Source organism: Leptodactylus fuscus, chromosome 1 (genome assembly GCF_031893055.1).
Source record: "Leptodactylus fuscus isolate aLepFus1 chromosome 1, aLepFus1.hap2, whole genome shotgun sequence".
Lineage (NCBI taxonomy): Eukaryota > Metazoa > Chordata > Amphibia > Anura > Leptodactylidae > Leptodactylus > Leptodactylus fuscus.
Window position 1 is genome coordinate 37,969,828 of NC_134265.1, and position 27,833 is coordinate 37,997,660.

The window sequence follows — 27,833 nt, forward strand, 5'->3', positions numbered from 1 at the left end:
TTTGGCTGAACTGCTGTTCCTGGCGTGAGATCCAGGGCGCCGGGCGTCTCATTCATTTCATGGTTTCAGCTTTCAGTTTATGGTTTTAATGTTTTTTTTCTTTCTTTGGTTTTATATCTAACCCTTAACCAAGTATCTGCATCTTGTGACTGTCACATAGATGCATCTTAGCCAATTTTGCTGGAATTACTATGCTGAGGTATGAGACATGGCACACCTCAGACCTCCACAGATTTTTTGCTTTATTGGGGCTGGGTATATTACCATATTTCTTATGTTATTACATGACAAACAGCAGCAGAGGAAATTCCTTTAAAAATCTGATGAATATTTTCCATCACCAGCAAATGAATGGCCATCCTAAAATGTCCCATCTGCAGCCCTGTACAGGGGATATTGTAAATGATGTATTTGTGGGCTGGGGGCCTCTGCAGTCTTTCATAGTTTCCTCTTTGTACAACACCTGGAATATTCCCCCCTCTCCATGTGTGACAGGTGTATGACAAGCAGGTAGGGAGTAGAATACAGAACACCCTACATTGAGGGTCACAGGAGTGGCACAGGGCAGAGGGGATTTGGGACTTGGCATATGGCTCACTGAGGTTCCTGGGACCTTGGTATGTGGCCCTGTCTACAAGGAAGATTTAGGGGCTGCAGAGATTGCCTAGGGAAGATACTGAAAGAGGAACGTGGTGCTATGGACCTGGTCACGGTAGGTTTATGGGCTGATCCAGTGTCTGTTTATATGTTATGTTAATATAAGATATTAGAGTTGATTCGAGTATTAGATTAGAGTACCTCGCTCCATAGGAATGCATGTTAGCGGCCGGTGCTTAACCCCTTGGTGTTCGGCCACTTCCACGCATTCCTATGGGAGCGAGATATTCCAAACTATAGTTTCCAATACTATTCGATCATCTCTAATATCTATCTATCTATCTATCTATCTATCTATCTATCTATCTATCTATCTGATATATGATATATTCTATCAAAATGCAGGGTTCATATTAAGTGTCCCATTTCAGGTAAAGGTCCATTCATATCAATGATTGGTGGGGAGAATTTAAGACTGGAGTCTTGTACGCCAGGCTTAGAGACCCTATTATAGGTTGTAGTGTTATTCTGTTTGGGGGCTTCATTTAAATTGAATCTACTATATAACAAGGTTTTAAATGAGAAATCTGAGCATTGTCAGGGATTCTTTCCAGTACTGGTGGTGGTCTCAAATTCTCAGTCAGCAGTGTAATCTTCTCACATTTTATCTTTAAGTGATTTCTCAATTTAGAATTTTTTACTTTATTATTCCATTGTGAATGCAGCTTTGGATGTGACTGGAGTACAAAACATGTCAACCAATATCAATAAAGTGCTGTTTTTGCGAAGCCGTTCAATATGGAACTAATGCTTTAGCTTCAGAGGGCAGGCAATGAATGGAAACATCTGATGAGGTTCCCCTTTCGGGGACAGTGTGACACTCCTTGGGTTTGGTTACTTAACCCTTTCCTGTTGTGATATCACTTTTTAGAATTACCAATAAGCCTGTGACCTCACTAAGGCCGTCTGGCTCCGTGTGAGAGGATTGAGGCAGTGTCGGACACTTTCTCAGGGACTGCTGTTAGATTCGGTCACTGCTCTGGTCACTAATGTTCCTAATTTGTTTCCATCAGAGCCCAACGGACTGTACGAGTCGGAGGACAAAGCGTGGGTTGCGCCTGAAATCGTAAGTTGGTCTCATCTCTATTACGATGGCCTCCTGGATGGTTTTATTTTCGATTACAAGGAGATTTTTCTTGTTCTTTAGTCGTACTTTACGCAGTCTCAGGAAAGGACAAGCCGGAAGGAGCTGCACTGGAAACTGGGCAAAATCTTGTATCAGTCGATCACTGCTTGGAAACTTTGAGGTAACTTCACCCCCCACCATGATCATGTCACCGACCTCACTATGGCCCTGTCCAAACGATCACCATACCATGAGTGCCCTCCAATAGATCACGACACTACTGCTGACATACTCTGTGCTGCTGGTTACCCAGTACCTTACATTATGTACCTTTTGACTATCATCCCTGTAAGCGCTCTGTGCTGCTGTGGACATGGCTCCTTCTTGTGATGATTTTGTCTTGGGCAAACTGTATTGTTTCCCTAATATTTTATATTGATAAACTCCAATCCAGTGGGTCATGCTGGGAGTTGTAGTTTAACCAGAAGTTGCCAGTCTGTTGTTTGTAGCCATGTTGTTAATGTGATTTAACTTTTCATCCAGGAGTCCATCTTAAAGGGAAGATTTGCTCCATGTGGTCAGATTGAAGGTTTCACTGCGGAAATTGGTGCCAGTGGTTCATACTGTCCTCAACATGTCACCCTTCCAGTTGAGGTCACTTACTTTCATATCTCTGAGCACAGCGCCCCCTCACCCTTCCTGGTAAGATGATGAAATTCAATGTTGGTCATTTTGTGTATAGGCCTGTGATCTTGTGTTAGGAGACGCCTACAGTCTGGTTAAGACCTGGATATGTTTGTCACTTTCTGCAGGGAGTGATCGATCTTGATGCTGTCGGCAGGAAGGGATACAATGTCCCCAGCACAGGAACCATACAAGTGGTAAGCACTGGCACGCTAAGGTATACATCTGTAATGTTGAGATCCTGGGAGCCATACTGCTCATTTGCCCTGTGATTTGAAGCAGCAGGTTTTGGTGCTGCAGTGCTGCCCCAGTGGGACATTATACAGTGTGTTGGGTATTAAGGGGCTATTTACTGTGTGTGGAGGGGCATAAAGGGGATGGATTGGTGGAAGTGACTAGAGAATAGTGTGTATTCATTCACTGGAGAGTAGTGACCTCACGGAGAATGCAGCCTATACATTTGCTAGAGGATAGTGACATCACTGAATGCAATCTACCTATTCAATAGAGGCCAGTGATATCGCTGAGAATGCAGCCTATCCATTCACTAGAAGGACAGTGGAAACCATTTGCTGTGTGAATGCTCTTGTATCGTACATAAGGAAATCTAGTAGTCTTTGTTTCAGCCTGCAGTATACATTGTCACCACTTGGTGTCAGCAGTATACCAATATAACGCAATCTCTGTGTACTGTAGTTAGTCTACATTAGGGAGAGTGTTCGCCTACATAGGCAGTACGGAGACTTACAAGTCATTCCTGCTCCGCTAGGGATTATGGGTAAAAAATATGCAAATCTAGTCTCCTGGATGGAATTAGGAGAACAGAGTGCACTCTGTACACCACCCTATAGAGGACAGCATCCTTAACATCATGAACGACTCAGTTATAAAGTCTTTTAATCATAATGTGGATTTAATTGCTAAATCAGTATTTCTGTCCCAAAAGGAACAGATTCCCAGCTATGGACAGCGCTGTTTCGGCCTATTGGGCCATCCTCACCATAGTGTAGGGATACTGATTTAGCATGGTGAGAGACTATAGACCAGGGTATGGGGGCACTCGTCCACATTAGGGAGAGTGTTCGCCTACATATGCTGAGGATGGCCCAATAGGCCGAAACAGCGCTGTCCATAGCTGGGAATCTGTTCCTTTTGGGACAGAAATACTGATTTAGCAATTAAATCCACATTATGATTAAAAGACTTTATAACTGAGTCGTTCATGATGTTAAGGATGCCGCCCTCTATAGGGTGGTGTACAGAGTGCACTCTGTTCTCCTAATTCCATCCAGGAGAATAGATTTGCATATTTTTTACCTGTAGTTAGTCTAAGAACTGAATGGCACGTTATACAGAAATCTGCGCAGCCTCTTCCTTACGTGTCCCCTAGATTCTGTCTTTTATACTCCTCCATCTACTGATGTCCCTAGTTATAATAGCACTATATAACATATGTTTTATTATTCTAAGCCTCAGTATTCAGCACCATCATTTTGTCTCTAATCTTTTTTCTTCTATACCATAGAATATACATTTATCTGAACGTTCTTCCTTCTGACTTCATTTCAGACCTTATTTAACCCCAACAAGACTGTGGTGAAGATGTTCCTTGTCACCTATGACTTTAAGGACATGCCCGTCAACCATGTGACTTTCCTGCGTCACCGCATCTTCCTGGTGCCCGTACAAGAGAACGATGGTGAAAACGAAGGGCCGCCCAGTGCCTCTGGAGAAGCTGCTGCTAAGGAGAAAGCCAAGAGGATCCTGTGCTACCTCATGCATCTGAGGTACGGGCAAACATCGACCACACTACTTCTGCTGTCATACTGTCACCCAGCTTTCCGGAGTCTGGAAATCCATATAGTATTGTACTAGGCTGCTTTCACAGGAACACTTTATGGGGGATGTGAAAAAAAACCCGCTGTATTTCATTTTTTTTTTTTTTGTCTGATCCATGCACCATGTGTGTGTCATTTGTTTGGGTTTTTTTTTGCAGTGCTTTTGCAGATGCTGAAAAATATAGGACACAGCATCCATTTTTTTTCACCTTTTTTATCACCTTGCAATGATCTGTGAAAAATAGATGAAGTGTGGATATTTACATACTACTATCTATCTATCTATCTATCTATCTATCTATCTATCTATCTATCTATCTATCTATCTATCTATCTACTTTTTTAACAGATCAAGCATTCAGGAAAAAAAATTGTTGCATGCCCAATTTTTATTTATTTATTTTTTCTTCTTCTTGTTTCAGCCTTGCAAGTGTATGTTGCTATGAAAAATAATGGACTGCACATGGATGTCATCTGCATGCAATCCATGTTTCATCTTTTTTTTTCTTTTTTTTTAATGGTGTAGCCAATGGAATACTTGTGTAAAATCAGGCTTTGACAGATTTAACATTGAGAATCTTTGGAAAGCTGGGTGACCATCAACTAGAGCTCTCTTTTTTTTAGCTTCCTAAACTGCGATGGTCTGCTCCTAAATGAGATTTGCTTACCATTCAGGAGTCTTGAAAAGCTGGGTGATGGAGATGACTACTCAAGAATTTATCTTTACTAGGAGTGGGTTTTTTTTTGGAGTTTTTAAATATTACCGTACACTTTTATTTATTTATTTATTTATTTTTATTCTAATACCACATTCAGGCCCAGTTCACATCTGCGCATGAGCTTCTGTTCAGGGCGTCCGCTTGAGGATGCCCTGAACGGAAACCTAATCCGCATAACAAAGCGATTACCTAAGGAAACCCACGGACCCCATAGACTATAATGCGGTCCGTGTGATTTCCACTCAGTTTCTGCACGAAAAATGTGGAGAGGGGAACGGAATAGCCCGAACGCAGATGGGAACCGGGCCTCACATGAGGGGTTATTTCATTCTTCGGTTGTAGCCATAATTTTTCAGTTGTCCTACACAATCTTTTATTCTTTCAGGTTTCAGCGCTCAAAGTCTGGAAAGATATACCTCAACGAAGATATCCGCTTACTGTTCTCCCGCAAATCTATAGAGATGGACACTGGTATCCCCTACGAACTGAAATCCTTTACTGAAGCCCCCAAGAACCCCAAATACTCCCCAAGGTTATAAGGACTGAGCCCTGGAAGAGGCACGAGGCTCCGAAACCCCCCTCGCCTCGCACCCTGAAGATTACGCACACCTTTATTTATTAACTGCACTCCCCTGGTCTTCAGCATCCCCCACACTTGCCCTCCGGGATGACAGATTAAAGTCCAGCCCCGTTGTCATCTGGACCCCACCAAAAATATTTCAGCTGTAATTTCATGTCTGGATTTTTCTTTTTTGTTTTTAATGTTTTTTTAATAGTTTTAAATTAAACTGTAAATTTTTATAGGAAGATGCAGCGTACACAACACTAGCGCTCCACGCAGAGGGATGCGTCTGCTATGGAAGCCATTTTGGATTTTAGTGTGTTACTCCTATGTCTGCAGAGCTGACCCAGCACTGAAGAAAAAAAAAAAATCAGGAACAACCCCCTCCCCTTAATATCTATGAAAGAACCCTAATATAAGACTGATCTCCATAATACTTAGTAGACCAATAGGCGTAGTTATAATCTGTTACCTACTTGGCTGCCATCTTGAATACAATTTGTTGAATTTACTTTTTTTTTTTCTAAATTGCTGTTTCAGAAGCAAAATGCGTCCGCCCTATCATTACTCATCATTGTTAATGTCCTATAAAATATTGGAAAGAAAATTTTAGTTTAATCCGCAATCCAAATTATTTTCTTACATTCCTGATTCAGCAGACATGGCGAAGCAAGTAAAACTTTAATTTTTAAAGGAGTTTTCTAGACTAAAAATATTGATGACCTCTCCTAAGGATAGGACCTAAATACCAGAATGGTGGGGTCTGACATCCCCCAACCCCATCAATTAGCTGTTAATCAGCAGCTAATACACAGAAAATAGTGCAGGAAGCAGACAGCGCTGTTTTCTGTGTAGTGGCCAGACCTGGTACTGCACATTATTTTCCATTAATTTAAAGGGATCCTATCATTAAAATGCAATTTATTTTTTTTTATTTAATTTTTTTGGTGACTAACACGTAGGAATAACCTTAAAGGCTATTCTTCTCCTTCCTTTAGATGTCTTCTCTGCGCCGCCGTTCGGTAGAAATCCCAGTTTTCGTCTGTATGCAAATGAGTTATCTCGCAGCACTGGGGGCGTCCCCAATGCTGCGAGAGAACTCTCCAGTGTCGCCTCAATCTTCAAGAACTGCCTCTCTGCACGTTGTCTTCTGGCACTGGGGGTCAAGCTTCTAGACCTCGGCAGAGCCGACTGCATATCCCTACAGCCACAAGAAAGATGGACACTTACACGGGTAAGTAAGCGGCCATTTTCTCGTGGCCTGTGGGCATGTGCAGTCAGCTCTGCCCAAGGCCTAGAAGTTTGACCCCCATCGCCTGAAGAGGCTGTTCCAGAAGAAGATGGAGGCGACGCAGAAGAGTGTTTGTGCTCTGGGGCCCGCCCCCAGTGCTGTGGGAGAACTCATTTGCATACCGACGGAAACCAGGATTCCAACCGAACGGCACCGCAGAGAAGACATCTAAAGGTAGAAGAATTGCCTTTCTTAAGGCTATTCCTACGTTGGTCACAAAAAATTGCGTTTTAATGATAGGATCCCTTTATACTGGAGATAAGCTGCAGTGGCACAGTTCTGCCACTACGGAGAGAACAGCGCTGTCTGCTTCCTGCTCCATTTTCTGTATATCAGCTGCCTGATGGGTGGTAACAGGTGTCAGACCCCCACCGATATGATAGTAGTGACGTATCTTTAGGATGAGACACTAATATTTATAGCCTGGAGAATCTCTAAAAACTATTTGTATCCATATCAAACTTCCTGGGTTATGTATTATCATGCAGTGCTATAGGAAATGTTGGAATATATGGGATGCCGGATTAAAGGAATTTTGTTGGCTATAAGGCACCTGACGCAGGGTCAGATTTACTTTAGTTAAGATCATCTACAATGTCCTATCAGGGTTATAGACTTGCACACACTATTGGGTTCATCAAAGGCTCGGTGGTAACTTCACATCTGTTGGTATTCTTGCCTTTTTTATGTTTGAGATGTAGTCATACTTCACAAAGGACATAGGGTGTCATGTTGAGACCATTGCATATCTTGACAGTCATCATCACCATCAGGTGATGTCATAGGAAGAGACCTGGGAGAATAGGGACAGGTATTTAAGCCATAGCAGGTCAGCTCTGACCTAGTAAAGGAATCTGGCTGTGGCGTGCCAAGAGGCCATTCTTCCTTAGCCATGGTGATCAGATACAGGACTAGGGCAGCAAAACGAATCTAGTAAAGAACCTCTAGCCCATCCCAGCACCCCAAAGCCAAAAGAAGCCTCCCAGCCATTCTGCATAGCCGAGGTCACATGACGCTTCTATATAGCGGTTTTCTAAAAGGAGGAAGTTCGCCCTTATCCATTTGGTCTGGGGTTTGGGGCTGCGGCCATGACCATGTCAATTGCGGAATAATCCTACTTGTCTACCATCCCGATTTTCAAAGGACAGTCCCACAAACCTTCCTGCAAATGGGGCAGAGTTATGCAGATTTGTATTTAATGGGGGTTCTTGATCATTTTTCGGGCATTTGTAGTGAAAAGGGGTGGGGCTTAAAGCATCATGAGAGGCGGGGCTTAAATGTTGGCAAGCACGTGCCACAATATCTGCTGTAAAAGCTGTAGCTAAGTAGTTTTATATTAAAAATTTGTCTTCCCGGTGAAATGTCCTGGAAATCCACAGGCAACACCCAAAATTTTTTTTAAAATGACCTTTTAGATTTCAGAAATGTTCTTTCTTCTATGTTTCCAAGTTGTTATAAAAAAAAAATAATCCTGGAGCGCAAAAGTCTTGTAAATCTCCTTCCAATTTCCACTCACATATACATTGAAATTTTTACATGTGCAATGGCTTGCAAAATGACATTGGTTGGCAGCCATGTTTGTAACAAGCTCCTCCCCTTGCGAAGCCCATACCTCCATTCAGACTTGGAGCCTCAGAATACATCTTTTTTTGGGTAATTATCAGTAATCCATTTTAGGTAATAGTGTTTTAAAGGGAACCTGTCCCATGGAATATGCTGCTCCACCTATAGGCAGCATGTTATAGAGCAAGAGGAGCTGAGCAGATTGATATATAATGTTGTGAAATATTTGTTATAACTTGCAATTTATTCATTGAAATTCCCTGCACTTATTAGGCCTAGGAGTCCAGTGGGCGGTCCTGGTTATCACTCAGATCCGCCTTTGTGATTTCTCAGCATAGAGCAGAGATTTTTAGTGGTTAAATAGCGAGTTATGTTCTCTTTTCCCACAAACCTACATATCGTTCTGCTCTGCTTCTCCTGCTCTCTAACGTGATACTTACAGATTGGACTACATTTTCATGGGATATCTTCCCTTTAAGACCTAGAGTGAAGGAGTCTGGGAGAGAAGACCAGTAAGATTGTGACAGTGGAAATGGAAGAGGAACTTGAGGCAGACTATTGCCTCAAATTTCTCTTCTACTCCTTGGGCCTCCTATGGTGGAAAGCTAAAGTAGATGAGGTGGCTCAATCCGTGGGAAAATTGAGCAGGACCCTTAGGGTACGTTCACACTGGGTTTTTTTGGATTGGATCCTGAGGTGGAGGCCGCCTCAGGTTCCGATCCAAAAAAACGGGTAGCCACGACTGAAAGCCGGTGCACTGCATCGGCATCCAGCCACGCATTCTGCTCCGGATTAGGCCCAATGAATGGGCCTAGTCCGGAGGAGTTTGTGTCTTCAGGCCGAATCGTGAGGCGACTCGGCCTGAAAAATGAACATCTCGTTTCTTCCGGGACCCAGAAAAAAGACCCGAGTGGCTCCCATTGATTTCAATGGGAGACGTCATTTTGGTCAGGGTTTTGAGGCAGATACGGCCTCAAAACCCTGACCAAAAAACTCTGTGTGAACTTACTCTTATGGTTACAGCAAGGACCTGCTTCAATCTCCACCTCACATTGAAAACAATAGAAGGTGGACTCGAAATCAGCCCCAAATTTTGCCTTGTGAACATACCCATATATTATGACTGAAGAGAAGGCGACAACCATGGGACATAATCTTACGTCTTTTTATGTAAATGTTTCTCAAAGGGGAATTACACCAAAATAATCACCTAACATATATCCTCAAAGGAAAAGTCTGAGGTTTCCGTGACTGAAATCTAGGATGCCATGTCGTGAGCACTTTATTGGAGATTTTGAGGTGGAACGTCACATAAGCACTGTGTTGGCAGCCATTTTGTGTCCTATCTCTGTTTTCATGTATATGCTGTATTCTTACCAAATTAGTAATGGTCTAATGATCGTCTGGTGTTGCCCATAGCAACCGATCTGATCGTCCCGCCACACCGTCTTCCAGTGATGTTTGGCCCCTGATGGTTTAAAATGGCCACCTGCAGTCCAGAACGGCGACCTGCTTTACATTTGGACTCTCGCGTTTCACAATTTTTCCTCATTTGTTGTTTTAAAGGCATTACCGTTTATATTTAACCTATTTTATGTGTAGAAAACTGATACAGTAGTTTCTTAGTAGAAAGAGGTTACATTTTAATTCTGCAACACAAAGGGGGTTAAAAATGTGCCAAATGTCACCTACTTATACCATGATGTTGCCGTCTTGCTCCCTTGAAAATAAAGTGGCAATATACATTATCCATGGGTGGTTTTATTTCTTGTGTATTATTTTTGAGATTTAGTAAAATGACACATTAAAGAGAACCTTTCATGTCCTTGGGCACATGCGGTTTTATATACCGCTAGAAAGTCGACTGTGCACTGAATTCAGCGCACTGTTGGCTTTCCCGTTATGTGCCCCAGGGCTGGCGATATCTGTACCGTTATATCGGCAACGATCTCAGCCCACTGTCAGAAGGGTGTTCCTGACAGTCTAGCTAGGCTGTGAGGAACAGAGGCGTTCCTTACCTCCCAGCCATGATGCTAAACTGTGAGGAACGCCCCCTCCCCCCCGCCTGTACCTGTCCATAGACTGGTATGGGGGAGCGTTCTTCACAGCTCAGCGTTTTGGCTGGGCGGGAAAGGAGCGCCCCAATGGATGAGTACTGTTAGGAGGGGCGTTCCTCACTTCCAAGCTAGACTACAAAGAACACCCTTCTGACAGTGGGCAGAGATCGGTAATGGCACCGCTATCTCTTGCCCTGGGGTACTTAACGGGGAAAGCCGACAGTGCGCTGAATTCAAACCGCATGTGCCAGAGGACCTGAAAGGCCCCTTGCAGACAACCGTGGCATGGGTCAGTATATGGGCTGGATTTTCCTAGATAGCACACTGGCCCATTCATTTCTGTTGGCCTGCACATACGACCGTGAATTGCACTATCCTTTGTGCAGGCCGACAGTCTGGGCAGCAAAACTCGGGACTGGTTCTGTTCCTGTTTGGTTTTGCAACTGTGCTTCTGTGACTCCTATTCATTAAATGATTAGGGCTGTGAAAGTATGGCTGGTTCACAAGCGGCCATGCCGTTTAATCACAACTAGTCGTGTACAACCGGCCTAGGGTCTCATGCAGACATGTGTATTCTCAGTGTGCTAGCTGAGTTTTTCATGGCTAGCACACTGATCCATTAACTTTTATGGCCCATATGTTTACAGCCATGTATATTCACAGGCCAGGGTCCTATTCCTGTCCATTTTGTGGCCTGGGCTCACTGAGATCAGCGAATGGAGGCTTTCAATTACAGTCAGGCTATATATGCATGGTAGTATGCATGTAGCCTAACATGAAGGCCCAACACAGTGAAAACACTGCTGAATATCTGCAGGAAACTTTAGCAGCATTTTCTTCCATAAAATCTTTGCGGCAAAAAAACCCCAAAACAGTATCTGCTGTGTGTCCACCTGAAAAATGCAGAGAGCAAAGTCCTGCTTGCCGGGGTCCCATGAGGCATTTACAACTGTGGACTTTTAGTGAAAATTGCTGCAGGGAAAACCGAAATGTGTTCACGCCACGGTTTTTTCTGCAAAGCTTTTTTTTTTTTTTTGTGCAGCCAATACATGGAGTCTTACCCTTGGTTCACATCTGCGTTTGGTAATCTGTTCGGGGAGTCCACGTGAGGGCCCCTCCAACAGACTACCAAACACATTTGCAAGCACTGTGCAGTGAGAGCACACAGATCCCCATAGACTATAATGGGGTCCGTGTGCTTGCCGCGAGATCTCCGCACTAGTCATGCGGACAGGAAAGTAGATTGTGAGGAACTTTCCTGTCCACATGTTCAGATCTCTGGACAAGCACACAACCCCTTTATAGTCTATGGGGACCCATGTTCTTTCACTGTACACCGCTTGCCAATGCGTTCGGTAGCCCGTTCGTTGGGTCCCCATGAGGACTCCCCCCCCCCCCCCCCCCCGAATGGATTATTGCTGCAGAGGCCTTAGCCTTAAAAGAGTTATTTCTCTACATTTGTCACATCCATGTGACCAGCTGCTTTTATATCGTCTTCATTTTAGCAAACAATTGGTGTTCCAGGGTTGGACAACCATCAATCACACATCAGTTCATAAACAAGTTTGTAATAGAAAAGGAGTTCAGGTCCATCCCAAATTTCCAGGTTTGGCAGATTCTATTCACATTCATGGATGAAATGGTGCAGCATCTACATAACCATAACATTCACTTCACGGATCCCATTAGAATCTGTAGGCACCATTGGGTTCCTGTAATGTCTCCATGTGATACATCTGTGGGTGCCATAATTCTAAAACAGAAATGGAGGTGTGAACTTGGACAAAGAGAAAAGTACAATTTTTAAGGAGTCCTGTCATGAATATGATTTATCCTCCATCTTATAAATTGCTAAGCTGTTGGGGGTCCAACCTCTTGGAAGCGTGACTGTGAGTTGCCTTAATCCTGGGTTACCATCTAATTTGGAATTACTTCACCACTGGAACATCTGGGCTATGAGTTGAGTGGATTCATGCCCTATTCTTTCAATTCCCTTAGGCCACATGGTGTTAATGTTGCGGTTTGACTGCAGAGGAAACTGCGGCAATTTACAGTCCCTGCAAAATGGATGGAATTGTAGAGAGTCCTGTGCACAAATTGCAGACAAATAAGTGCAGTGGAAATGTTGTGATTTCCAAAACCGTTGTATTTTTGGAAATGGCAGCATGTCAATTATACCTACGGAAACGCCAGCGGTTTCCCTAAAAGTATAATTGAAGCAGAAAGTCCACAGAGGAAACCTCTGCAGACTTTCAGTGAAAAGCGCTGTGGGAAAAAACGCAATGCATTTCTGCCATGTTTTTTCGCTGCGGCCCACTACATGATGGGGCCTTAGCCTTTACTGGGAGGGCCATAAATAGCTGATCGCCAAGTGCTGAACATCTCCGGTGCTCCTATTGAAGTGAATGGAGTAGGAGCTCATTTATGTCCTGTGTTACATTCCTAGTGGTTGAGGAAAAAAGGCACCTCGTGCTCAGGACTGATGGGGTCCAATTGGTCAGACCCCGAACAAGGAGCATTTTATCCTGTCTCCTATCGATAGAGGATAAGTTTTAGCCGCGTCTGTATTCAACTCAGATCTGCGTCCTCTGGACATACCTCCCTCCAACCGGGACCGCGGGACACCCAAATCGTGAATGTCCCGCGGAAATCGGGACAGTTGGGAGATATGCATAACTCTTTAGGGCTGGTGCCCCATGTAGTGAGCTGCAGTCAAAAACACTATGGAAAATAGTGTGGTGTAAAACCAGTGCATTTTTTGTTTCTACCGTGTTTTTCAAAGGCCGCAGATCTTTCCTCTGTGGACTTTGTGTCTCTATTAACCCATTTGGAAAAAGCCAGCGTTTCCGTAGGTATAATTGACATGCTGTGATTTAAAAGACACGCAACGTTTTATAAAATCGCAGCATTTCCGCTGTGGATCTTTTTCTGCAATGTGTGAATGGGATGAGGAAGGGGTTCACACTACTGTTGGATTCTGTTATAAAGGTGTCCGCTTTTTGGCGGTTACTGCCCGTTATAAGTCCGTTGCCCATAGACTTCCATGATAAAAAAAAAAAAAAAGACACTTGCTGTCCGTTTTTTTTTTTTTTTTCTAACGGACAGAAAGGTCCTGTATTTAGGATTTTTTTGTCTACTGGAAAAAACAGACTTGGGTATAAACGAACACAAATGGACATGACTGGACACAAGATAAAATCCCATTGAAAATAATGGAAATTTTGACGGACTACTGACAATTCAGCTAGTGTCCGTTGCTAAAATCTTGTAAGAGGCAATAGCTAGGGACACTACTGACGGTCACCAATGGTAATATGAACGCCCATCCACCTCGCAGGTAATGTAATAAGCAGCGGGTTTTTTCCCCGTGGCGTTTCCGGCTGTAACAAGCCCCTTTAAGGATTCCTGATGGGTCTGCTAATGTTACTTTTCTAAATGTAAAGGTGCGAATTACATTTTTTTTTTTCACAATTATCAAGATTTCAGAAAGATTAATGCTCTGGTCCATGGATCCATTTTTAAGGTGAATAGTACGGATAGAAAAAGCTGTGTCTCAGTAAATAGTCTGATTGGGGGGGGAGTTTAAAGAAATGTATTTGGTTATGAAAGAGAGGAAGGAACCATGAAACAAGTGTCCTTCTGCCTCCTCCAACATGGCGGCAGTCAGCAGAGCGGTATTCCCAGCTAGTCTGGTGTTGACCTTCTCAGTATGGCGCTCGCTCATCGTTCATGTCGTCATTACAGAGCGTCGATTTAAGTCAATGTGACAGTTCCCGGCTAGCAGTGACGTCATTGACGTGCGCTGCTGGAGAGATTGCACTCTGGTTGCAGAAGAGCTGCAGGAGACGTTCCGGGGACATGCTGAGGGCAGTGAGCCGGGTTGGGGGCGCCCTACTACGGGTGAGAACGGAACAGTGGGGGTTATAACGAGAACTATTGACTCGTTTGTATGTATGTGCTGTGACTTGTTACCTTTTCTTTTGTATATAGTTATATATTGGGCATGTATAGGGCAGGTTGACTGTATACTTATAGATGTGGACAGGATTCTGGCAAGTCAAACTTTCCATAGCCACATGTTCACATGCTGTGGTTTTGCTCAATTTTTAAGTGTATTTTGTTATAGTAATAACTTTACTGATGTTAACCCCTTGCTCTCTGCAAAACCAGCCCTGTATTCATAGACTGAGACCCCAGAGCCTGTGATTCTCTTAATCTTCTTTTCTTGTGACTGATGGACCCCATACTAGCTCTATATAATGTAGTGTCTATGCAGTAACAGCAGCTTAACAGACCTGCTCATATTCCTATGTCCTATGCTGGGTCATGTTATACAGGCAGAATTGGCTGTAAAATTGTGTCATCTACATGGCAACGTTCACATAATGGGTTATAATCACATAGCAGTATATATGGAATTATGGCCTCCAGAAAGGTGCCCATACAAAGTGCTAGCTACTGCACTGCACCTTTAAGGAGGACCTATCCCCTCCCATGATGTGTTTAAGTAAATACTTGTATTCCCTCTAATAGAATAGTTTTGGAGTCCCCTTCTCTTCATTCTATGTTGTCCTGATCTTCTGTTATGCTGCCTGGATCTTTATGAATAAATTGACAACTGGGTGTTCCCCTTGTCAGAAGGGCGTGTCCCTTACACAGTCCAATGACTTCTAGGCCGTTTGATGTTAGACTTTAGAGTCTCACCTTCAACTGGTGACTCAGTTTATTCATAAAATTCATGGAGGAATAGTAAGACTCAGAGCCAGGAGAAAATAAAGTCCTGAATTGTTCTTTAATTAGACATACGCTAAGGCTGGGTTCACACCTGTGCCCGGTCTCTGCTTAAGGGATCCTTCACACGCGCGTATATTTTTGCAAAATACACGTGTAAAAATAAGACTCCCATTGACTTCAATGATATTTTTTACACGTGTAAAAATACGCCTGTAAAATGTCACACGTGTATTTTGCAAAAATATACGCTCGTTTACTCCGTGTGAAGGCTCCCTTAGGATTCCTTTCTCATTCTGCTTTAACAATGCAAAGTCAAAAGTCTTGCAAGCAGGACTTTTCTCTCTGCATTTTTCAGTCAGAAACTTGGCAGACCCCATTATAGTCTATGGGTTTCAAAGCTTTTCTCAGGTAACTGCTTTTTTTTTTAAGTGGATTAAAGGTTTCTGTTTGTGGGGACCCCAAGTGTACCCTACGATCGAAAACCCAAACACAGTTGTGAACCCAGCGTAATACATCATCTTTAAAGGGGTTGTCCCATCACAAGGATCCTATCTATACTGCTTGTTAATGTGAATGTAAGACTTTTCCTAAATACACTGCTTCAGCAAAACCGCTTTGTTTGTCCACTATCTTACTTTATTCATTTTTTTTGTGGCCACAGCCCTGACCTAGCTGCTCATGAGTCAAGTGATGTATCAGCCTGCTCTGAGGGGGGAGGGAGGAGGGGCTAAGTGCACGGGAGCGAGCCTGGAGGGGGGGGGGGGGTAGTTTACGCTTTGGGGGGAAGGGGCCGCCAATACAGGGTTAGACGCCGGCACAGGTGAAGCCAGCAACATCGCTATGCTTCTGCCCTGCGTGAAGCCAGCAGCGGCAGAAGCGATGCTGTTATTCCGCTCCGCGGTCACATATGCAAAGCCAAGCGGCGAGATGCCGCCGGCCCTGCGTGCACGCTCATAGACCAGTCTAGCCTTCACAATGCGAATACAGACCCGGCATCCTCCTCTCTATATTACAGCGGATTCCGGGTCTGTATTCGCATTGTGAAGGCTAGACTGGTCTATGAGCGCGCACGCAGGGCCAGCGGCATCTCGCCGCTTGGCTTTGCATATGTGACCCCGCCCACCAATGACGCAACAAAGCCGGAAGACAGAAGATTTCACAGAAACGAAGACGGGTGAGTATGCGACGTGGGAATACCCCTTTAAAGAGGACCTTTCACCACCTGGGGCACATGCGGTTTAATACACTGCTAGAAAGCCGATGCTGAATTCACTGCACTCTGTGCCCCCGGTGAAGAGCTATCGGTGCCGGTACCGTAGCTCTTCACTGTCAGAAGGGAGTTTCTGACAGTCAGTCCTCACAGCAGCGTCTATAGCGTCTAGCGGTGTATAAAACCGTATGTGCCCCAGGAGGTGAAAGGTCCTCTTTAATACAAAACGCTCAGAATTCATCTCTGATCTGCTAACAGGAATCTACATATGAGCAGCTAATCTGGTGGTCTCCCCTGTACATGTATGTGCTCCACCCACTACACATTCCGGCCACACAATCCGTTTCTATACATTAAATGTACGTTGGCTGCACCTGCTGATTTTGGCCATCACCATCTAATGCATATGGGGCCTCTCAGCTCTATCCCATTGGAATATAATGGAGGAGAGAAGGATCAGGCAGGTGATTCTTGATACTTTTGTTCTTTGAGACACCAGGGGTGTCTGGTAGCAATTTCCTCCCAAATCACAACGTATGCATACTGGCTGAGCAAAGCATGCATGTGTATTGGGGTGTCGCCAGAGATAACTAAGCATTCTGACAACAGCATTCTAAGTATAATCGGCATGACCTGCCTTGTCTATTGACCTCTAAGGTAATCTTAAGGACTTCATCTTTTTCATCCTTCTGCTGGTCACCATGTTTTACACTGCATTACTGCTTGTTCAGATCAGTTGCTGTGCATAAACACAATCTTAGCAGGAGCTCAGCATATGGTGGGCAGTTCGCATTATAGCGATATAAGTGGAGCATACTAGAGATGTGTAGTTGTTGTCTGTACTTGTATTCTCCATCTTTTACAACATATAGTTTTTCTTTGCTCTCATCCTTGAAACTAATTGGTTTAATTTTTTTTATCTTATTTTCCTCAGGGTTCTCACATAAGTGGTCCTAATGCTTGGAGTATTGAGGCACGGCGATGCGCGTCGTCTGGACTTCCCATGAACACCGTTGTATTGTTTGTTCCCCAACAGGAGGCCTGGGTGGTGGAACGTATGGGCAGGTTCCACCGCATTTTGGAGCCGGTGAGTGCTGTATTGGATTAAAGGGGTTATCCGGTTTCTTAGCTTGGTGGCCTTTCCTAAGATTCAGTAAAGCAGCACTGCAGTACCTACACTCGCCTCTACAGTTTGTAAGGCGAGTGAGCAGCGCTGTGGTAATGGTGATCTGCGGGGGTCCCAGGTGTCAAACCTAAGTGGAGTACTTGGCAGGGTAAGGGGCTTTATTAGATACTATGTTACCTGTTTACACCTTGGGTTGTGCTGTGGATTAATACTTTATATGGGGGAGGGATATCCTCCTTTAATACATTTGCAGTGAACATCGCTTTCAGCATTGCTCCATGGTGTGTATGCTATATGTGAAATATATACCTTACCCTGCTAGTGTCATGGCATTTCTCTGATTTATCCCTCACTATTAATTTATGTTCGTCTGTTATTTATGTGCATAAAATTAAATTATTTTATTACCTGTCCTTAGTCATGACTTATATATTTTTTTTTTTTTCCGTTACTTATACATGACCAACAGTGGCATAACTAGGAATTGCAAGGCCCCAACTGACACCGAAGACCCCGACCAACCGACATTCCACCCCCTGCATTCCTGTACGCACGATTATGCCCCATAGTGGCCCCTGCACGCAGTATTATGTCCCCATAGTGGCCCCTGCACGCAGTATTATGTCCCCATAGTGGCCCCTGCACGCAGTATTATGTCCCCATAGTGGCCCCTGCACGCAGTATTATGTCCCCATAGTGGCCCCTGCACGCAGTATTATGTCCCCATAGTGGCCCCTGCACGCAGTATTATGTCCCCATAGTGGCCCCTGCACGCAGTATTATGTCCCCATAGTGGCCCCTGCACGCAGTATTATGTCCCCATAGTGGCCCCTGCACGCAGTATTATGTCCCCATAGTGGCCCCTGCACGCAGTATTATGTCCCCATAGTGGCCCCTGCACGCAGTATTATGTCCCCATAGTGGCCCCTGCACGCAGTATTATGTCCCCATAGTGGCCCCTGCACGCAGTATTATGTCCCCATAGTGGCCCCTGCACGCAGTATTATGTCCCCATAGTGGCCCCTGCACGCAGTATTATGTCCCCATAGTGGCCCCTGCACGCAGTATTATGTCCCCATAGTGGCCCCTGCACGCAGTATTATGTCCCCATAGTGGCCCCTGCACGCAGTATTATGTCCCCATAGTGGCCCCTGCACGCAGTATTATGTCCCCATAGTGGCCCCTGCACGCAGTATTATGTCCCCATAGTGGCCCCTGCACGCAGTATTATGTCCCCATAGTGGCCCCTGCACGCAGTATTGTGCCTCATTGTGGACACCCATGAACAATTATAGTCTGAGGTCTTTTCAGAGTTACTCCAGGTGGTAATTGCCAATTAAAAAAAAACAAAAAAAACCCGCATCAGTAGCAGCTATCACCGGGCCCCCTAATGTCCTGGGCCCTGTGGCATCTGCTACCCTGGTAGTTACGCCCCTGATGACCAATTGTTTGCTAGTTGCTTTATTAGCCCAACTTGTTTTTTGCATCATGTCATCTACATAGCAACGACTTTGTAAGGGAATCCAGCTTCATCCTATTCTCTTGCATCCCCTTTGGTCTCTCCTCTGCCATGTTATCCTTACAATTCTCCATACAACTTTGGCAGATCAAGTCTGCTTGCACCATCTATTGCCCTCCCATGCACTGTAAACCATATTCTTCTGTAGTAACGCATGTTATATAGCTTCTGTTCTCTGTTGCAGGGTCTGAACCTTCTCATTCCAGTTCTTGATCGCATCCGATATGTACAGAGTCTGAAGGAGATTGTGATTAATGTTCCTGAGCAGTCTGCTGTGACACTGGGTGAGTCTCCCCTGACACTGTCATGTCTGGTATATAGAGGCCTTTTTATATTATTCTATAGGACATGGTCCATTAAAGGGATTGTATCATTAGAATTCCCTTTTTCTACAAAGACCACGACGGAATATTCTTTTAAAAGACTATTCTTCTCCTACCTTTCTTTTTCTGATCCGCGCTGCTGTTCCTTAGAGGTGTGTGTGTTGTTTTGTTTTTAAATACCTTATGCAAATTAATCTTAAGAAATCGCAGAGGTTGTTCCCTGTGCTCACCGAAGATGCTCAGTGACGCCTCGGTCATCTTTTGCCGACACCTCACCGCTGTGTCATCAGCCGGCATAGCTGGCTGCGCTTGTCCATTCGGCCATTTTCCGTGCCTCTTACATGAGCGTCTGTTCGGCCACAGGAAAATGGCCAGACAGACATGATGCAGAGAGGTGTCTTTGGTGAGCACAGGGGACGCCCCCTTTGCTTTCTGAATTAGGAATAAAAAAGAAAATTCTCAGGAACGGCGGCACGGATCAGAAACATAAAGGTAGAAGAAGAATAGTCTTTCTTTTACTCACTTTATTAGCCATACTCACTAACAAAGACCTGCTCACAGTTTTACAAACGTGGTTGTTCTATAGTCCGGTGTGTGGTGAATCGCAGCTTCCATCAGCATAGTTCATAACTGGTTGCCACCGACTGTCTGTATAACAGGTTAGGATAGAGTAGAATAGACAACCTTCAGACCGGTCTGTGCCCTGATTATGAATTGTCTTTCTTTTCTATACAGACAATGTAACCTTACAGATAGATGGAGTGCTTTACCTGCGCGTCATGGACCCTTATAAGGCAAGTCTCTCACTAATCTTCCTTGCAGTCTTCAGTTGTCTTGACTGTAGCAACACTTAGAGCCTCGAGGTCTGAAAAGCCCAATCCCATACATCATCTGATCAACGCTGTCGCCCTGAGCATTTTGGTATTTTTATGTACAACTCTGTTCATTCATTCCGAACATAGAAGTCCTTTCAATTGTTGTTGCAAATTGGAGCATACTAGCCAAGTGGGCGGTACTATGGTTTCTCTGTGTGCTTTATATGATGCAGTGTTACTGTCCACTTGGCTGGTAGAGCTGAATTTGCAACAACACTAAAGGGGCTTATATTTTTGGAATCGCTGAACCAATATATCTGCAGGTTTGGTTGATTATATTGGGTTCAGGTGACAACTCATTTTAAGTCTACTAACAAGATTATAACTAAAGCTAAAATTTTGTATAATAAAGTTCTGCATACTCCTCATTCTCATTCATTTACAAGATTACTGGTTGATGTCAGGAATAGGATTATTGTTGTTTATATCCAGAGCTCTAAACTTCATGCACACATTCTGGCTTGTTACATTTGTGTGCAGTATCAGAAGAGAAGGGGTTAAAATCTATTATTATTAGTGATAAACTATATTAGTCTATTAATAAACTGTATTACTTTGGTATTGTGACAATCCTACCAACCAGTACAATAAAGGTAGAATTTTATTTATGCTGCAAATTGCAAATTTTGTTACATAATAAATGAAGTGTTTGGTTTTTTTTTTTTTGTTTTTCTTTCCTGCTAAGAGAGGGGATTTTTCTGTCCCAAAATAGTTTTTACATACTGATGGGCTATACACAGCATAGGGCATCAGTATGTGATTTGTCTGGCTCAAACACCCGGACCCCACACACATCATCTGGTCATCAGTGAGTCTGGTCTTACACGGCCGTAATGTAAGTCCGCAATTGAGGGTTTTCAATTGCGACCACATTATATTCAATGCGGCCTCTTACACCACTGGACATTTTATTCGTGGTGTGCCAGGCCGCAACCGAGGTCTGCACTTTATACAACATGTCCGTAATGGCCGTGAATTGCGGCATTGCACAGACACCCATAGAACTCTATGGGCGACTGCAGCAGGACACTGACGTCTGCGGAATCTATGTTGCCGATCAGCAACTTGCAGACCGTACATTCAATACGGTCGTGCAAGACCAGCCTAAGAAAAAAAAGATTTGTAGCGGGAACATTCTTTTAAAATTTAATTCATGATGTTGTCCAGGACCTGAAGGTAATTGATACTGGACAAAAACAGTATCCTGTGATACTTTCCACAGGATAGGTTATCATATCTGATCAGGTGGGGTCTGCCACACAGACCCCTGCCCTGTTGAGGTGTTTCAGCCACCAGAAGTCATATACTAGGTATATGGCTGAAAGCAGCCCTGCTCCTATTCAAGTGAATTGGAACAGGGCTATGGTTCCAACCACCTCCACCACACTGTATACAGTGTACTGACCTCTGTATACTGTAGCAGTGGCGCCTGGAACTGCAGTCCTGCTCCCATTTACTTACTAGGAAACAGGGTTGCTTCTGGCCGTACATCATCTGATTGGTCAGGGTCTGACAACTGGACCCCATCCTGATCTGATAGTGATGACCAATCCTGTGTATCTAGGTCATCATTATTAATGAACTTCAGGTTCTGGACAACCCCTGTAATAAGGTATATTTCTCCTAAAATGTTGTCATCCTGCAAAAGCCCTCATGTGGCTACGTCAACAAAAAATGTCAGTTTTTGGAATGGGGCAATAGAAAATAAATCAATGGCCCCAATGCATCCCAGCACTCATTCACTTTTTTCCCCTCCCTTTGTGTTCAGGCCAGTTATGGTGTGGAAGATCCAGAATACGCGGTCACTCAGTTGGCGCAGACCACTATGCGTTCTGAACTTGGCAAACTGACATTGGACAAAGTCTTCAGGGTAAGTTTATGTTGTCACGATTGTTTAGAACCAGTGATCACATTCTATATGAGTCTGCGCTGTGTGTCAGTGCTATACACATGAGGGATGAGGACATTGAAAGTTGTAGTAATATATCTGTATGCAGAATTCTCTTGTAATATTAGCTTACATAGTTATGTCCAAGGCAAAGAGCAAAGTGAATACCTGAGTCTGTTAATAGGAAGTCTTAAATAGCCATATCCGCATCATCCTCACACATTGGACCTGAGATGTCACAAGTCTGTAGTTAAAGGGGTTTTTCAGGACTGTGATATTGTTGTGTGATCCTTAGGATAGACCATCAATATCAGTTTTGTAAAAACCCAATGTTTTGGACTTCTGGAGATCTTGTGGCACTTCCTCTGCCAAGGAATCTTGTCCATTGTTCACATGGCCGTGCTTCAACACCAATAAAGTAATGAATAGGTCAGAGTTCTTGTCCAAATGTCGCAACCTCTTCAATTAGCTGATCAGTCAGGGTCTTGGGTGTTCACTGATCTGATATTGATAACCTATGCTAAGGACTTGTGATATCATAGTCCCAGAAAAACCCTTTATTTATTGAAACCAATATATGGAGAAAAATCCTAAAACAAGCTTTGCCAGTGATAATTGTAATGGACCAGCTGCTTAAAGTGGTATTACCATCTTGTAATGTGATACCGCATCACTAGGATATGTTATCACCTTTTGATCAGTGCGGGTCTTTGACTGGGTGTCTCGCTGATCCTATGAATAAATGGGACCAGAGCACTGATATAGTGCTGCACTCCTGTCATTGATCGTCCGTGTTCAGCAGCACAAGGCCACCAGATTTTCCGGGAGCTGCGGCATGACCCCATTAGTGAATGGGACCAGCTGCAGTTCCCTGCACAGATTTGTGCCGATGGTCTGGGGAAGACTTAATAGGTAGCACAGCATTAAATTATTGCCGACCATAAAGCAATGACCTAGTGATTTAACATAATGTAAACCCTGGCAGCTGCAGATTTCTTTCCCAGCTTGCACTACAAGGTATATGCAGTATAATATGGCTCCCGTTTCAGTTAATGTGATATTTGGTTCAAGGCAGGAACCGCTCTAAGTAGAGAAAAAGGACAAAGATTGTGCAGTCACACAAGTCCTGATGGACCGGATTATTTCCAATAGTCATTGCAATAAACATTATTAAAGTTTTACATATTACAGTGATTACCTTTGTTATATATGGCACTATTGCAGATTTGGAGAAAAACTTTTAGGCATTTGGTGCACTGTGGGCGGGACTTCTGCCGTTGCCGATCAAGGAGGATGGGTGATGTCATAACAGTGGGAAGATCAATTCGCACTGCTTGAGATGGTGCAGGCAGGAGATGTTTAGGGTCTGAAGGGCAAGAGCAGCGTTCTAGAGAGCTGAAGCCCCGCCCCCAGTGCACCATCTGCCTTATTTCTATAATATTTCAGTCGTTTTTCCCCAAATTTACAAAAATGGCATATATACTATAGGTATTTATCACTGTAATATGCTCTGTATCACAGACTCTATTTTAACATTACACATATGAGCAGATTTAGTAATAGGTGAATGACTTGTCACACTTATTGGTCATTTTGTCTCTTTCCAACATCTTTTGCTACTACAGGATGTTAGGAAATGGATGCCAAGAAGTTTAGTATCAAGTGTCAATGAGATTGCGTTTTATGCAAAAAATGTCTCCCTTTAAGACCCTTGTGGTGTTTTCTTGTCTGTCTTGCACATTCATCAGGAGAGAGAATCACTCAACTCCAGCATTGTGGACGCGATAAACCAGGCCTCCGATTACTGGGGCATCAAGTGTCTGCGTTATGAAATTAAAGACATCCATGTGCCCCCTAAAGTCAGAGAAGCCATGCAGATGCAGGTAGGTCCTTATTGCGTGTCTTGTAAGGTTTATATGTCATGCCTGTGCTGAACCTTTAGGAACCACCCCTGGCCCAGACCCTGTGGCCCCTCTGCCGTGTTTCCCTGCACATCTGTGTCTCCAGTCACCCAGGAGCTGCTGCCAGTCCCATTCACTTGTTACCTGCACAGTTCCAGCTCTGGCACCTGCTGTAAATCAGTGTTGTTGCCCTTCCCTTCATTCTCAGGATTGCTGGGGGCTCTAGAGGTCAGACCTCTCCACCAATCGTAAAGTGATGTCCTATCCTTGCAATGTGCCATCATAAATGATGAAAGATTCTGCAACGTCTTATACAAGTTTTAGTTCCTCCCTGTTTTTCTAGAACTCTGCTTGCTGCCAGTGAACCTGCATAGACCTAATATTTCTCACAGCTGATAGTTTGTTACAGTTGTATTCAGTCTAGACTAGCCTCTGTCAGGCAAGTTGTACAGTTGTATTTAGCTCACAGAGGATTTACTAGACTGGAAATGTAGCAAACCCACAGTTATGTCTCTACAATTTCCAGCCTTTGAACAATTTATCAGACATTATATGCCAGTTTTTGCTATAAAGTGTATGATAAAAGGCAAGTTTTGAGCACAGCGCTTTCTGTACCTGAATGTGCAACTTTTGATGCCACGCCACTTTTGTGATACATCTCTGTGTAAGTTTCACTATTCATGAAGTGCAGGTAGAGATGCTTTAAAATGGTAAGGAACGTAAATGTAAAGTATATTGTAAAGTTACAGAAGCCTTTACTATACAAGCCATGAGCTTTATATGTATTCTGTAAGTCCATCTGTTTCGCCCCCCCCCCCCCCACACACACACACACACACACTCCCAATGTTATACTGTCGCTTCTGGGCGAGGCATGAAATATTCCAAAAATGTCAGTTCATACTTTCTACTGGTATTAGGAATTTTGCTGAATTCATTTACGAGACTTCTAAACTGTGACTTAGAGATACCAGGAAGCAAGGCTGAACAAACAGTGCTGTGCAAAAGGTTTAGGCAGATATGGAAAAGCAAAAAAAAAATCTTTCAGAAATAGAAGGGTTGATTTATTTTGGGCAATTATCACAGTGAATGAAGACAAGAGAAATTTAAATCCCATCAATATTTGGTGACCTTTGCCCTTTGGAGGAGGAGTCCTGGAAGTGATGATACGGCCCGCACAGAGCCCTGATCTCATCACCATCCATTGTGTCTGGGATGACATGAAGAGACAGGAGCATTGGAGCAAGCCTACATCTACAGAAGATCTGTGCTTAGTTCTCCAAGATGGTGGGAACAACCTCACGTCGGAGTTCTGCCAAAAACTGTCTGCAAGTACCGAGAAGTGATGGAAGGCAAAGGTTACACCAAATATTGGTGGGATTTAGATTTCTCTTTTCTCCTTTCACTTCATTTTGTTAATTGACAAAAATAAACTATTAACCCTTTTTCTGAAGTCATATCTTGTATCATTTGGGCCAAACCTGCCTAAAACTTGCAAAATACTGTATCTCAAATTCTTGGTCCCACAGTCTAGATAATGTTTAAGGAAACCGGTTGAGATCAGACCATCCATGTGTTCAGTGACACGCTAGTAACAGATCAAGATCCATCTGTGACGTTTAGGTTAGTTAGCGTAAGGCCCGTGACAAGATGGCTTCCCTATAGTGGTTGCTTAGAAGACTTACTTACTACCCATGTTCAATACTGATCTTGTCAATAGTGACTGTAATGCCGGTATTTGGAACTCTATATATGGAGCTACAGCCACTGAGTGTGTTCTCTCTGGTGTGTGTGACCATTGTCCTTTTGTCTCCTTAGGTTGAGGCTGAGCGGCGGAAGAGGGCTATGGTGTTGGAATCTGAAGGGACCAGAGAATCTGCTATCAATGTGGCTGAGGGGCAGAAACAGGCCCAGATCTTGGCCTCAGAGGCAGAGCGAGCAGAACAGATCAACAAAGCTGCAGGTACGTTTCTTATGAGAAGCAGCCATGATCCCTGGCACATTAGTATCACCAGGCCTAGAATCAGGATCTTCCACATAGTGCATGATCTTAATATACTGAGATCTGGTTGAAATTAAAATCCCAGGACCTGAGGCTGTACTACTGAGAGATTCTGATCATATGACTGACGTCCATAAGATGCAATAGTGTTGTAAAGACCTTGTGTAAATTCCATTTACATTGATGTCTTACCTCTATGTACAAAACTGCTGCTATTAATACCGGGCAGGGTGCAGGCATCGATGTATTTGCATTAATAAAACCTAATCAAAACCTATATCCCCCAAAATGGCGACAAATAAAAGTACAACTTGTGACGCAAAGAATAAGCTCACATGTGGCTAGGTTTTCAGAAAAATAAAAAAAAGTTATACATTTTGGAAGGCGGGGAAGAAAATATATGAAAAATATTTTTAGCAGCCTTTAAAGGATTCATTCACATAGAATTGGAAATCTGCTGAAACTTGAAGGCTCCCCAAGCTGCTATTGTTCTCTTCTTTGCATCCATTCCTGAATTTGGCTTCCAAATATTGATGCAGACTGCTGACCAAATACATGGTGCATGAATATGGCGAAGTGCCTGTTTGCTCTATACCTCTGATCTCATGGAAATTTCTAATGTCCCACATTATCTCTATGGTGGATCTGTAGACCTGCATTAAATTACTGACATTTTTATTTCCTCAGGTGAAGCCAATGCAATTCTAGCCAAGGCAAAGGCCCGGGGTGAGGCGATACGTCTAGTGGCGGATGCCCTCGACCAGCAGGTAACATCCCACCTTTTTTCCCTGTAATTACATTTGGGGGCGTATGATTGTCACAGGGAACCTGTTAGCAGATTCATAGTACTCTTACGGCAGGCAGCATGAATTTTTATTTATTTATTTTTTGTTAAATGTAGATTGTGAGTCCCACATAGAGCACACAATGTACATTTTTCCCTATCAGTATGTCTTTTTTGGAATATGGGATGGAAATCCAATGGAAACATGGGGAGAACATACAAACTCCTTGCAGATGTTTTTTTGCCCTTGGCGGGATTTGAACACCAGGACTTCAGCGCTGCAAGGCTACAGTGCTAACCACTGAGCCAGCGTGTGGCCCCCGGCAGGCAGCATGAAATTTTGACCGGCTCCCACATTATAAAAATTCTGTAACCATGTGCTGTGTATTAGAAAGCTTTGTTTTAAAGCACGATTGACTTGATTTATACGTCATTCTATTTTTCCAGCATGGCAATGCTGCGGCATCCCTCGCCATAGCAGAACAGTACGTTACCGCCTTCTCCAAACTTGCAAAAGAATCTAACACAATACTACTCCCTTCAAACACCGGAGACATCAGTAGCATGGTGACCCAGGTCAGTATACTGTTAAATCAGATTTATGACTCTCTCCAGATCCCCATCTGCTGCAAAGCCACTACCCCCAGCATTGGCTGAAATGGCAGGATTGGAGTTGTGGTTTTGCAGCAGTTACACAATGACAGACTGGAGACCACTGGTGTATAGTATCTCAGTTTGTATCCATTTCTTTCTTAATGTTTCTATATACAGGCCATGGGAATTTACGGCACGCTGACCAAAAACATGCATCAGAACAGTCCTGCAGAAGACAACAAAAACACAGAGGAGCTAAAGCAGATATCATGATGTCGCTGCCCAATATTAGGAAATTTTGTATTTTAAGTATGACTTGTCAGATAATATATGATTTCAAACAAACATGGCGTCCAGTGTTCATTTGTTATGTTTAGGACTATGATTGCATAGAGAAAGCTGCACTTTAGGGTGCACATGGGAGAATTATTCACTGCAGA

General features: G+C 43.7%; 2 protein-coding genes across 4 annotated transcripts in view; both read left to right on the top strand.

The window, feature by feature from the left end:
• ATOSB (atos homolog B) overlaps positions 1-10,095 on the top strand; it is a 37,047-nt gene extending 26,952 nt beyond the window's left edge. For all 3 annotated transcript variants that reach the window (XM_075269736.1, XM_075269734.1, XM_075269735.1), the window contains 6 exons: positions 1,671-1,723; positions 1,805-1,904; positions 2,267-2,425; positions 2,536-2,604; positions 3,977-4,194; positions 5,350-10,095. In XM_075269736.1, the coding sequence (XP_075125837.1) occupies positions 1,671-1,723; positions 1,805-1,904; positions 2,267-2,425; positions 2,536-2,604; positions 3,977-4,194; positions 5,350-5,503 (753 nt within the window). In that variant the 3' untranslated portion in view covers positions 5,504-10,095. The remainder of the gene's footprint in view (positions 1-1,670; positions 1,724-1,804; positions 1,905-2,266; positions 2,426-2,535; positions 2,605-3,976; positions 4,195-5,349) is intronic.
• Positions 10,096-14,217: 4,122 nt separating this feature from the next.
• Positions 14,218-27,738, top strand: STOML2 (stomatin like 2). The gene is made up of 10 exons (XM_075262398.1): positions 14,218-14,337; positions 17,316-17,468; positions 19,211-19,310; positions 20,085-20,143; positions 21,993-22,094; positions 23,861-23,995; positions 25,832-25,976; positions 26,703-26,782; positions 27,247-27,375; positions 27,571-27,738. The coding sequence occupies exons 1-10, from the start codon at positions 14,296-14,298 to the stop codon at positions 27,664-27,666; spliced, it is 1,041 nt and encodes a 346-aa protein (XP_075118499.1). The 5' UTR covers positions 14,218-14,295; the 3' UTR covers positions 27,667-27,738.
• Positions 27,739-27,833: the final 95 nt, after the last annotated feature.

Excerpts from the sequence above, each read along its gene's own strand:
- STOML2 (XM_075262398.1), top strand. The coding sequence starts at position 14,296 with ATGCTGAGGGCAGTGAGCCGGGTTGGGGGCGCCCTACTACGG. Across the intron at positions 23,996-25,831 it reads GAGAAGCCATGCAGATGCAG|GTTGAGGCTGAGCGGCGGAA; the intron begins GTAGGTCCTTAT and ends TTGTCTCCTTAG. Across the intron at positions 25,977-26,702 it reads ACAGATCAACAAAGCTGCAG|GTGAAGCCAATGCAATTCTA; the intron begins GTACGTTTCTTA and ends TTATTTCCTCAG.